Source organism: Lepidochelys kempii, chromosome 9 (assembly GCF_965140265.1).
Source record: "Lepidochelys kempii isolate rLepKem1 chromosome 9, rLepKem1.hap2, whole genome shotgun sequence".
NCBI lineage: Eukaryota > Metazoa > Chordata > Testudines > Cheloniidae > Lepidochelys > Lepidochelys kempii.
Window position 1 is genome coordinate 15,817,571 of NC_133264.1, and position 12,346 is coordinate 15,829,916.

Sequence of the window (12,346 nt, forward strand, 5' to 3'; positions counted from 1 at the left end):
CATATAAAATTCATTTTTATTAAACAAAACAAGCCCTCAATAAAGTATATGACTTATTGTGCCATATTTATTATGCTTGAACTCAAAAGTTAAATGTTTTTCCCCTGGTTCTTTCTTTATATAGAAAAGCAGCCTTTAACTCAAAGCTTTAGATTGAGGCTCATGGATTCAGTTTATTTATTTTTTATTTAAATGTGTTAAGAGATTTTAATAAATTTAGGCCTTAACATATTTTATATTAAATTCAGATTTCATATTAAACCGATTTATTTTAAAGAGAAAAATTTATTATAAATTAAATGACAAAATAAAAACATCCCATTTAAATTAAAAAAAAACTTGATTTAAATTTTTTTTTGTCCACCCTGTTTTAACGTGATATGCAGATGCTTTGGGACTCCAATTTCTTCCATTGTCCTCTCCCATCACCAGGTGTCTCCACTGATGAAAATCAGTCCCTTCATGTGATTCCCAGAGTTGTCACACTGTATGTCAGCTCCCTATTTAAAGTACGTTTTTTTTATAGCCACCAAGCTGCACCCCATCAGTTTGGCTAACAAAGAGGTAGCATGGGTAATGGGTCACATGTAACTGCACTTGCTACATATTCCTAGGACCAGCTCTCTCAACTTCATTGACTTCAAGCAGGGTTGCCACATAGCTAAGACAGAATTTTGGCCCATTGACTTCAGTTGGATTGCATAGGTGTAAACTGAGAAGAGAATTTTGCCCAAGGAGTATAGTGAGAACTGAATGAGGCTTTCATGTTTTGGGGGACTCTATATAGTCACTGCCTTTAGGTGGCTGTGAATTTTATTTCTTCCTGAAATTTCAGTTTGATCTGAATTCAGCAAAGCTTTTCAATTTTGACCAAGGTAGAATTCATAGAATCATAGAATATCAGGGTTGGAAGGGACCTCAGGAGGTCATTTAGTCCAACCCCCTGCTCAAAGCAGGACCAAAGCAGGAATTCCACCAGCTCTGCAAGGTGAGGGCAGAGAGCGAGTAGCTCTGCACAGTAGCATATTCTGAATATGAATATTAGTAAAATGAAAACTGATGAACTCTGTTATTTGAAGGCTCGCCCCTCAGGCAGGGAACAAAGTGAAAGCCTGAGCCTCCAGTTGATATGGAACTGCACCCAGGAGTAAAAGTCTGCAGGATCAGGCCTTAGATCAGGGATCGGCAACCTTTGGCACGCGGCCCGTGAGGGAAAGCTGCTGGCGGGCTGGGATGGTTTGTTTACCTGCAGCGTTAGGGTTGCCGAGGGATGTGCTGGCCGCCCTTCCTGCAGCGCCCATTGGCCTGGAATGGCGAATCGTGGCTAGTGGAAGCTGCGATCGACCGAACCTGCTGACGCTGCAGGTAAACAAACTGGCCCAGCCCGCCAGCGGCTTTCCCTCACGGGCCGCGTGCCAAAGGTTGCCAATCCCTGCCTTAGATGAATTCATTAAATGCCTGATTTACATTGCTAGCCAGTTGTTTCCTGACTAGCAGGTGCCAAAATATAATGATAGTAAAGAGTGGCTGTTCTCCCACATGCACATGGGAATTCATAGAAGAGAACTGGAAAGTTTGGCAAAAAAGAGTGTAAAATGTACAGCTACCTGGTGGCAGCTGTAGCTGATTCTGTGGATGTTGTAGATGGCTATTTAATTGTATGTTGCTCAATGTAAAAGGAGTACAAGTTACGTGAATAACCACAGGTTCATTTAAAAAAAATACCAAAGTGTTTAAAAGAATGTTTTTCCTTTTTTTTTTTTTCCTCCTGGCAGGTTGCAAAAATACCCTCCAATAATGAAATGAAAACAAGCTGAATGGTTACATTTCATGGAGGAGGGAAGATATAGTTGCAGCCAGCTGGAGCATGTCTGGGCCAGTGTCTCACTTCTTTTCTTTCTGCTAGTTTAGTGCTGCTCCAAGAATGCAGACAATGCTAATGCTGTCTGTCACTGTTTCAGATTTGATTTCCACACTCAGAACTATACTTATTAAATGAAACCCCATTGTCAGGCTGGCACATTTCCCCACTGCTCTTTTAGGTTTTACTTTTGAATTGCTCCTATGTGCCTGGGTGCCATGCTCACATGCTGGAAATGAACTAGTGCAGTACGGAATAAGGTACAAATATGAAGGGAGAGTATTGTATTGTCTTAATCAAGCTTGTTGTATTAGCTCTGTATCAAATCTTCCAAATTTCTTTTGCAGTCTCATCCACAGCTAAGGCGCACATAAATCTTTGAGGGTGGACTCAGCAATGAGGCAGGGAAGGATGGGTTTTAAAAGAGTCTCATGACTGATGGATCAATTAGGTGTTCAGTTGGAGGCTGGTCTGCAGGCAGGGTACTGACTGTACTGCTTGTAGGAGAAAACTTTTAGATAATCAGGGTTTGATTGTGCAAAGTGCTGAGCACCCAAGCCCTGGCCCAGCAAAGCACCTAAATCTGTGGGTAGTCCTATTGTCTTCAATGGGACCATTCATGTGCTTAACTCAAAGCATGTGCTTAACTGAGTGCTGGATCAGGGCCAGAATGTTCAGTATCAATAGGACTGAACTCTCAATAAAGAATAGGAAGTGGTTAACAGTGGTCAACAGAACAGGAAGTGGTCAACAGAATGCAGGAACATCCATCTGGGGAAATATATATTGGAGGAGAAGTAGTAACCATAAAAATAACAAAAGGTCAGTTCATGTCTTCTGAAAAATACCACGGAAGACAGGAAAATTATGAACAATATCAATAAAGCTCATGGGAAGTACAAATACAAGAGATGTCCAGTGCTGTGGATTGCAAGCTCTTTGGTCTTTTCAACCTCACTTTAAACTAGGCTCATGACTTGCAACCTTTTCATTAGGCTTGTAGCCCTTTAATGGCCATTGATGTGACATGATTCATTATTCAATAAGTGCCAACAGTGCCAAATAAGAAGGTGAGGTCCATGCTATGACAGGTTCCTCACAGCCTGGGCTCCCTTTCACACTGTACTGCTATGACAAGCTGCAAAGCCCTCCAGCCTGCACTTTCACCAGCATTCACACAGGTAGGGACACACCCAGCTGCAGTTACAGGCAGGCTCTCTAACCACCAGCTGTAACCTTGGGAGTTCAATACAAGCCTGTAGTGGCAACTATTAATTTTTAGAATCCTTGCAGGCCCCCACTTTCTGCACTCAGAGTGACAGAGTGGGAATTCAGCTTGACAGCTCCTAACTGCCAAGAAATTTGGCCTTGACTCCCAGTGCTATCTGTACATTAGCCTTGAGCCTTCCATGCTTTTTCAGAGACAGTGCCTGATAAATCTGCACACAAAGTAGGGATGTCACACCTTTAATGATGATTATTTTTGACACCTGGCCTTGCTGTTCAGGTAACATGTCTGTGCCTGCATAGCTTTTAACTATACCTCACACTGTAACCAGTCAGAATTTCACAGTCATAAAGGAGGAGCGAATTCAAGAGCTTCTCCTCCAAGGGTTTGACTCCACTGAAGTCAAAGAAAAGGTTCCACTTGATTTCAGGGGGTGTTGAATCAGGTCCTAATATCACAGGCCCTTGTTGCATATGCTAAAGAAATATCCTATTTAGCTGAAATAGTATTAGGGCACAAAGGATCTACAGGGCCACTTATTTATCTCATTTGAATGGGCGTAAATCTGGAATAGTTCTGTTTTCTTCAGTTGAGTTATTGAAGTGTAAATCTGGTGTGAGTGAGTTCAGGATGTGGCCTAACCTTGAGCAGGTCTGACATGCCACTAAGTAAAGGGAAGTTGGTAGTCATAGCTACTGTGTTATTGGCAGTAATCCGCTTTCCCTATAATGATTGATACTCACATTTAAATGTCCAAATTGGAGCAGTCTTGCAGTGAGCTTGATCACAATAGCCAAAGAACCACAAAACATGACAAAACTTGAGCAAAGGTCTAGTATTTGTAGAACCAGATGGTACCACTCGTAGTGCAATGGGTCCTTGCAAAGAGACATAAATTCCTTGTAGGGAAAAGGGAACAAAACTGCATAACCGAGATAGTTGGTCCCTGCAATCCCAGCAAATGAATAGTAGCAATATGGACCAAGCAGGATGGAGACAATTGCAACAGCAAATTGAATTGGGGAGCCCATGATGCTCAATATGCCAAAGGTGAAGCTAGCTTCCCACTGAAATTGAGACAGAAACATACTATTACTCTTCTGACTAATGAGAGGAAAAAATCTATTAAAAACCTTTGACTAAAGAGAGTGGGAGATTTCCTATTACTTCACTTCTTTTCTATTCTAAACCCTAATGTGACCAGAACAAGAAACATACTGGAGGGGGAAATAAGCAAAATCAATATCATATATGCCACTTGCTATAAAAAATGATGTGGATTCTCTACAGGGAAGATGAATGTAGGGAAACCAAATTTTGCTAAAAACACTAGAACAAATTAGAGCAGATGTATTTTATTTCTGCATTTGTCATGTATCACAGAAAGACATATATTCCAGTGGGGGGCCTTAACTTCCAAACTTGAACACTAACAAAAATCCCCATTTTAAAGACAGGAAGTAACTCTGGAACTAGTAAAATCACCAAGCTGGTAGAATGTTTAAAGCTTGTTCGCTTTAAGCCCTGTATAGTGTATTTGATCCACAATTTTAGTAGCAAACTATGCTTTTTCCTCTTGAATATAATATAATCTGGATTAACTCTGCAGTTCCCCTGACTTCTCTGCAGTATTTAGACACCATATTGAATAATGACATAAGCTTACAAGTGATCTTTGTGTTTGTCCTCTGTCAGCCAAAAGAATAAGTACACCAGCAATAACAGCCTGTGAATGAGGGAAACAGACAGTTACACCCGTAATACTTCGTAATGCTAGTAGTAATTTAAACTCTGAAATGCTTTGCAAACGTTTTAATCGTTATCATAACTTGATGGGCCAAATTCTGCCTTCATTAATATTCATTAAACCTGCATCGCTCCCAGTGGGGTGGCACAGGTGTAACTGAGGGTAGCAATTAGACTGAGGTTGACTGTATGTGGTGATGATGATTTATTTGGGAACTCTGTCCGTACAGCCAATGAATTCTGGGTCATATTATGAAGTTGTTACTGTGAAAATTACTGGGTCACTGAATATCTCTGGGTGCATGTGTAGTCCACCATGGGCTGACGGCTTTTAGCACATACCCATAAGATTATGGACAATAGAGAGTTGTTAACCTTAATGACTCTGACTGCACAATGGGTATGCTAACAAGGTCGGCTGCAGCTCGGAGAACGAGTATACGCCAGTTCATCAATAGGAAGTTGATGAGGAAGACCCGTGTGGTTGCTGAATTCCCCACTGGAGGCACAACTCCATTTATGCTAAATATGTCAGAAATGAATTTGGCTCACTGTGCTCAACTTTTTGCCAGCCCATGAATCTTGGATCTGCCTGTATCTTTGCTCCTAATAATGTATTGTTGATGATTGGAACCACCAAAGGCAAATGTGTCTGAAACAGACTCTGAAGGTCAGAAGATCAGAAAATGGCATAATTTGGGCTCTCATTGCTGACACAGAGGCAAATGTATCAACAAGTTTGAAAACCCAGAACCTTGAGCAATATGGTTTTGTGGTTTGTTTCCCATTTCTGGCATGTTAAATGTTTTAAGACCTCAATTTTAATATTTCATGGCACTTTGTATTTAAAATTTTTGATTTAGGGAATTTGAAAATACTTCTCCTGAGGCCGAGCCTGAAATGATAATCTTGGCATAGCCGTAACATAAAGTTCTCATGGATAAAAGCAGAAACATCTGGAGTCATGAGTGGTAGTTGGCTAAATTAAGCAGAAGAAAAGCCACAAGCAGGGGATCCTACAGGGTTCTAGCCAGAATAAATTAGGCTACAAAATAAGAGTACTATTAAGAGCAATTGTAATACTGAGGCTGCACTATAAGATGAGAGCCAAACTCTTTCACAATCTTCTTTGTCAACTGAGAGGGGTTCAATTTACACTTAATGCACATGTGGTTGGTGGAACAAAGGAAAAACTGAAGATGGATAAAAGCAAGGGAGGGATTATACATCATGCTGGTTTAGCTCCAGGCAGATAATTTAAACTAGTAGATGATCAGTTTCCAGTTTGTTTTAAATACACTGGCAAGACATGTTACTTTCTATCCCAAAGTTTAAAATGCCATAACATTGCAGTTTTGTAAGCACTGCCATTTTGGTTTTTTTTTTCTTAATTCTTAATCTGATCCAGTGTAGCCAATGGGATTCTTTCCATTGACTCAGGGTCTGTTTTTAAAGGCATTGTTCAGCATTGTACAGCCAAACTCCCTAAACAGGCTGCTGCCTAGCAGAATTTTCAGTCCTAAAGTAGTTGGCACTTAGCCACCTATCTCCCCGTTCACTTCCTGGGGTCATGCACGCACCTAAATATGGAGGCTGCAGAATCCTGGGATCTGAGTACTGCCCTGCCTAACAGGACTTTCAACACAAGCGCGGCAACCTTTAAGTGATAGGAGACAGGTCAGCTTCTGTGCACCAGTGTCTGCCTGCAACAATTACATTGCAGTCTTACACCATGTTCACCTGTTGCAGCTGCTACACCTACAAGGCCATTTCCATTATCTAGTTCGGAGCTGGAGAAGGAAAAGGAGTCATATTCCTCTCCCACTGGAATCCCCCCTCAGCACTGTCACTACCCGAGGCCACAGAACATGACGCACTCCGCCGCCTGCTCCTGGATTCCAGACATTCAATGGATAGAGAGAATGGTGAATCAGATTTCCCCCCGTGCTGTGTAATCTGTATTTGTGCTCAGTCTGTGTTCTTCCCATATACGCGTGCATTCAGCACCAAGTGCATGATCCTGCTTTGAGCCATCCTCCAGACCGTTCTCCATGGTCTGCCCATCAGTGAAACATCCTTCTACCAACATCAGCTCAACTTCCCTTCCCCATCCCCTGCTCCACACGGACCCAGTCTGGCCTGATCCTCCCCTACCAAATGCCCGTAACCCACCAAAATGGTACACTTCCCATGACTTTCCCCAGCCCCCATGTACCTCTTTTGTCAGACCCTCCCATAGCACCCAATCACTTTCGTGTTACCAGCCCTTACCTATCATTCAGACACATCTGTGTGTCTATTCCATCCCCCTTAGGCAATCATCTTTGTGCATCAAACCACCTCCCAGCAGCCCCCTGTCTCTCACCTTCACCCCCCGCCCCCAAGCAGCCTTTCCTACTCCACTGCACCAATCTGCCTTTTATAGTTCTGTTTCCACTCGGTCATGACCTGGCCATAAGTGCAAGGCTAAAGTAAAGATGACTGACCCCAGTCTCAGCACATCCTACCAAACAGGCCCCTCACAAACAGTGGAGTGCCTGGGATGTCCTGTGACAGCTGCCACCAGGCTTGGAACCACTGGGTAGAAAATCTAAAGATGCCTGGTGGTTTGCACAGAAATACCCCCTAATGCACCATATCCCAGTCATTGTGGGGCTCAAGTTGGGGCTCTCAAGCCTTCCAGGCTCTCTCTACAGCGCAGCTGGGAGAATGGAAGTCCTGGAATGGGCTTCTCGTGTCTGTGGCTCAGAGGCTGCCCCACCACGTGGGCTTCTCCGGGCCAGGAGCCCTAGGACATCCAACCCCTTGGGCCAGCTGATTGCCTGACTCCCACAGCCTGGTGAGTGAACTGCCCTGAGAGTCAGGCAGACGGGAGAGCCAGCTGGCCCAGGAGTTTGGAAGCTCTAGGGCAGACCCTGTGGTGGGGCCTCGCAGAAGCCACAGACCTTGGAAGTCCTGGCAGCAGCTTGTGAAGCTGACATGATTCTTGTCAGTTTCACTGCTGCTCTTTTAGCAGCTGCAAGGGTCCATGGAGTGTATTTCATTTCCTGTGCTGGTGTTTCCAAACCAAACCTTTGTTGGAATTTCTGATTCACAGGAAATAAATAAATAAATAGGTTTCATTCACACTTGGAACAAAACCAAATTTCAAACAGTTGAAAATTCCTGCAAACCAGAAATTCCGAGTTTCAGCCAGCTCTACTTAGCACTCACTGTCTGTCTCTGTACTTTAGGATGAATGGTGCTGGATCAGTGGGCAGGGCCAAACATAAGCAATGTGAAGAAATCTTTCTATTACCATGATATGGTATCTTGGCCATCACAATGAAAACAAATCTGATCATACATGTAACAACTTATTTGTTCACTAAATTAGCAATGGCATTACCAGCTTCAGGACTTGGAGCCAGAGTCTTCCGTCCAGTTTTAAGCTAACCTCCCTCTAGAAGGCAATGAAAAGTTCTGCTTAAAAACTGATGAAACAGCATAGTTCTTCCTTAGTTCAAGGGGCTGTGGAATCAGAGCTGAGGCAAAGCTGGAAGTTTAAATTTAGTGGCTTGGATAAAATGGGAGCTATAGCTGTACCACCCTTATTTTCACTTTGCTAAACCAAACCCACTCCATGTTTGTCCACATCTCTTTGTGGAATGTACCAGAGGAAGTGGCCACAAAATCATCCCTAAACAAATGACACTGTTAGAAACACCCTAATCCCATCAACAGCAATGTTTTAAGTAAAGCGATACCCAAAACTGCAATTAAACACTGGTGGAAGGGATAGGATGAGGATCACAGAACATAATTCAATCAATTCTGGCATATTGTTTTAATGTAATTTATTATGTGGATCCTAACATCAGCAGGACATCAGTAACTCTCAAAAACGTCAGCAATCCAAGGCGCTCAGAGTAAAGGATTTTTACTTGAGCATCTTTTGATGCCTCATTTCTAGTAAATGAAGGTAGAAACTGGTGGGTGATTTCATGAACCAGGGAACTGAAGGAAAACTCCAAGCCCCCATCCTTTTAAAGCCCTTTCCTCAGGGCTGAATTATCATCAAAACAATCACAAAACCAAAAGCAGATCAACTGAAAAACACTGGGCAATAATCCCCCAAAGGCTCCCCACGCTGGAACCAGCTAGTAGGGAAGAAGGAAGGACACCCTTTAATTCTCCTTTTGACCCAGCTTCCCCTTCCTTTTACACTCCACCCAAGCAGCAATGGGATCAGCCTGGAACTTGTAACCCTTTACAGGCTGCAATCTCTTTACATTGTTACAAAATTCTGCCCTATAACATACAGCCCCCTGCAATGAGCTGACTTCAGTGGGGATGCACTAGGTGTAAACCAGAGCAGAATTTGAGTCTTAAACTATTATAGAGATTTCATGGGTCTGTGGCTGCATAATTTTTAACTCAAAAACTTGCTGCACTTGTATACATCTTCATGCATAGTTTGAAACCTAAAACATAAACAGGCTTCTGCTGAAACTAAAGGACATGAACCCAAGAGCAGCAAATCAGTGTGAGAGAGGAGCCAAATTCTGATAACACTTGCAAGAGTATATCTCCAGTCATGTTACTTCACATTGACACTGGTGTAACTGAAATCCAGATTTGGCCCAGAGTTGGAGAGTTTCGTTTTTGCTAGCAAAGAAAAATTGTGAGAGCCAAATATCCTGAAACAATCAATATCTTAACATTTATTGCAAAGTTAAATCTTATCAAGGAGTTGCAGGGAGCTCCTGTATTTAATTTAATGTTGAATACTCCAAGTACTTCTTCTTAAAAAGCTTATATTAATAGGAATCAAATTCAGACATGGTTGACTTTTCTTAGAATTTCAGTAACTTCTCTAATATCTTTTCCCTGCTAACATTTTTCTTGTGGCCTACCAAAGTTCCATTCCAGATGGGACAGGCGATTCGAACGCTCCAGCCAGCAAACCAAGGCTTATAAGAAAAAACAGGAAAGAAAGCAAAAATTCCAGAGAAAATGCTTATAATCCCAAAGGTAATAAGTGTCCCTCCGGTACCCTCATACAGGCTCTTTGTTTTCATTGTGAGTCTCTCTCTCTCTCTTCCTTTTTCCCTCTGCTTGATTCACATCAAGGATTAGTAACTAAAGCCTAGTCAAAGACATTTCATTATAAACAGAAGTTTCTTAGAGACTGTAGTCATGACGCATGCAGATTGTGTACCTACCACGACAAAACATTATTCTAGTTAACTTAAATTAATCCTACATAGCCACAAGTGGAATCAAAAAGGCACCTAATGTGCCCAATAACATAAAATGGCTTTCTTTAAAAGAATAATCCCTGTCCACTTTCAGCTGCAGAAAAACCCATCTAGTGATTTCAAATTACTTCTTCATCTGTCTTCCCATGAGGCGCGATCACTTCCTAGTTTGTGGAGAGCCAGAAATTTGCTGACAGCACTATAGTCAATTCCAATGTTTCCAATTCTGACTAGTGTATTAGAGCCAAGATTGAACCAATATCCTTTGTGTCTTATAGGTCAGCATGTGCAGAACACAGATGCATATGTCTCTGCATGTGACCATGCTCACCCCTAGCAATAGGTATTTATAACATAAAATTTGTGTCAGGAGGTTTTCACTGGGGATTTTGCTTGTTTCTGTTTTAAAATCAAGTGCCCTGCGCAATTCATGTTGTCAACTTTCGATCATCCCCCCAAAAACAGGCAGATAATTTCAGTTCCAAGCATGGGACAGAAGAGGGGCATGGGAAGATTCTGGGGCCTGTTCCTGCTGCCAGGGGCCATTGACTGCAATCGGAGCAGGACTAGTGATTACCACAAAAATTACACTGTTTACCGAACAGGTTCCCCAGTTGCTTCTGTACCTGCAACGACAAATATTTTGCTTGAAAGGACTTAAGTCATTATATTTGTTGCACATTATCACACGTAACTTCTGAGTCACAACTGCACAATACTGAAAACAGCGGAACTCATTTCAAACATGCTGCCCCTGGAGAGTTGCCATGGTTATATGATGCTTCAGTTAGGGTGGCCTCTGAGATGGCAATGGTATTACATAGAGGCGGAAGGGAACTATTTTCCAGCCCTCCGGAGTGAGTGGACACATCTCTACCTGTGTAATGTTAGTTTATTTGTGACAAGAACTGACAGCAAGTTCAGGGTCACTACTGTGTCAAATAGGGTGACCAGATGTCCTGATTTTATAGGGACAGTCCCGATATTTGGGGCTTTTTCTTATATAGGCACCTATTACCCCCTAACCCCGTCCTGATTTTTCATACTTGCTATCTGATCACCCTAGTGTCCAATGGGCCCAGCAGAGGTCAGAAGGGCTGCAAAACATCCAGCTGTGGCTCCCTAATTCTCAGGCTGTAATTTTGTTGGCCCTGGCTGCTCCAATATACACCAGCTGGTAACAAACAGAGATCCAGCTCTCTTCCTGCCACTTATGTCCCCTAGGACTAGGTAGAGGAGGGGGTGCCATGCCAGTTCTAAGCCAGCTGAGGACTTCACCAGGTTGGGAGAATTCTGAGCTGGCAAGATGTGACAAGATTCCAGTTGTCATGGCTGCAGTTGTGCAAACAGGCTAGAGAATCTAGCCCTGGAAAGTCAAGGTGGCATGGGACTAGGGTGACTCGATAGCAAGGGTGAAAAATCGGGACAGGGAGTGGGAGGTAATAGGCACCTATATAAGACAAAGCCCCAAATATCGGGACTATCCCCATAAAATTGGGACATCTGGTCACACTACATGGGACACAATCCTTAATGCAATGGGTTGTAGACATTTAACCCCAGAAACCAGATGACCTTAGGAGTAAACAGTGAGGTGGCAAAATTTGCAGATGATACAAAACTACTCAAGATAGTTAAGTCCCAGGCAGACTGCAAAGAGCTACAAAAGGATCTCTCAAAACTGGGTGACTGAACAACAAAATGGCAGATGAAGTTCAATGTTGATAAATGCAAAGTAATGCACATTGGAAAACATAACCCCAACTATATGTATAAAATGATGGGGTCTAAATTAGCTGTTACCACTCAAGAAAGAGATCTTGGAGTCATTATGGATAGTTCTCTGAAAACATCCACTCAATGTGCAGTGGCAGTCAAAAAAGTGAACAGAATGCTGGGAATCATTAAGAAAGGGATGGATAATAAGACAGAAAATATCATATTGCCTGTATACAAATCCATGGTATGCTCACATCTTGAATACTGCATGCAGATGTGGTCACCCCAGCTCAAAAAAAAAAAAATTGAATTGGAAAAGGTTCAGAAAAGGGCAACAAAAATGATTAGGGGTATGGAGCATTTGCATATGAGGAGAGATTAATAAGACTGGGACTTTTCAGCTTGGAAAAAAGATGACTAAGGGGGGATATGATAGAAGTCTATAAAATCATGACTGGTGTAAAGAAAGTAAATAAGGAAGTGTTATTCACTCCTTCTCATAACACAAGAACTAGGGATCACCAAATGAAATTAATAGGCAGCAGGTTTAAA

At 42.4% G+C, this 12,346-nt stretch overlaps 1 protein-coding gene across 1 annotated transcript; it reads right to left on the bottom strand.

The window, feature by feature from the left end:
• Nucleotides 1–3,554: 3,554 nt before the first annotated feature.
• On the bottom strand, nucleotides 3,555–9,895 carry TMEM212 (transmembrane protein 212). The gene is made up of 3 exons (XM_073358750.1): nucleotides 9,731–9,895; nucleotides 4,756–4,815; nucleotides 3,555–4,156 (listed from the first exon to the last, which is right to left on the bottom strand). The coding sequence occupies exons 1-3, from the start codon at nucleotides 9,893–9,895 to the stop codon at nucleotides 3,782–3,784; spliced, it is 600 nt and encodes a 199-aa protein (XP_073214851.1). The 3' UTR covers nucleotides 3,555–3,781.
• Between the last annotated feature and the right edge of the window lie 2,451 nt (nucleotides 9,896–12,346).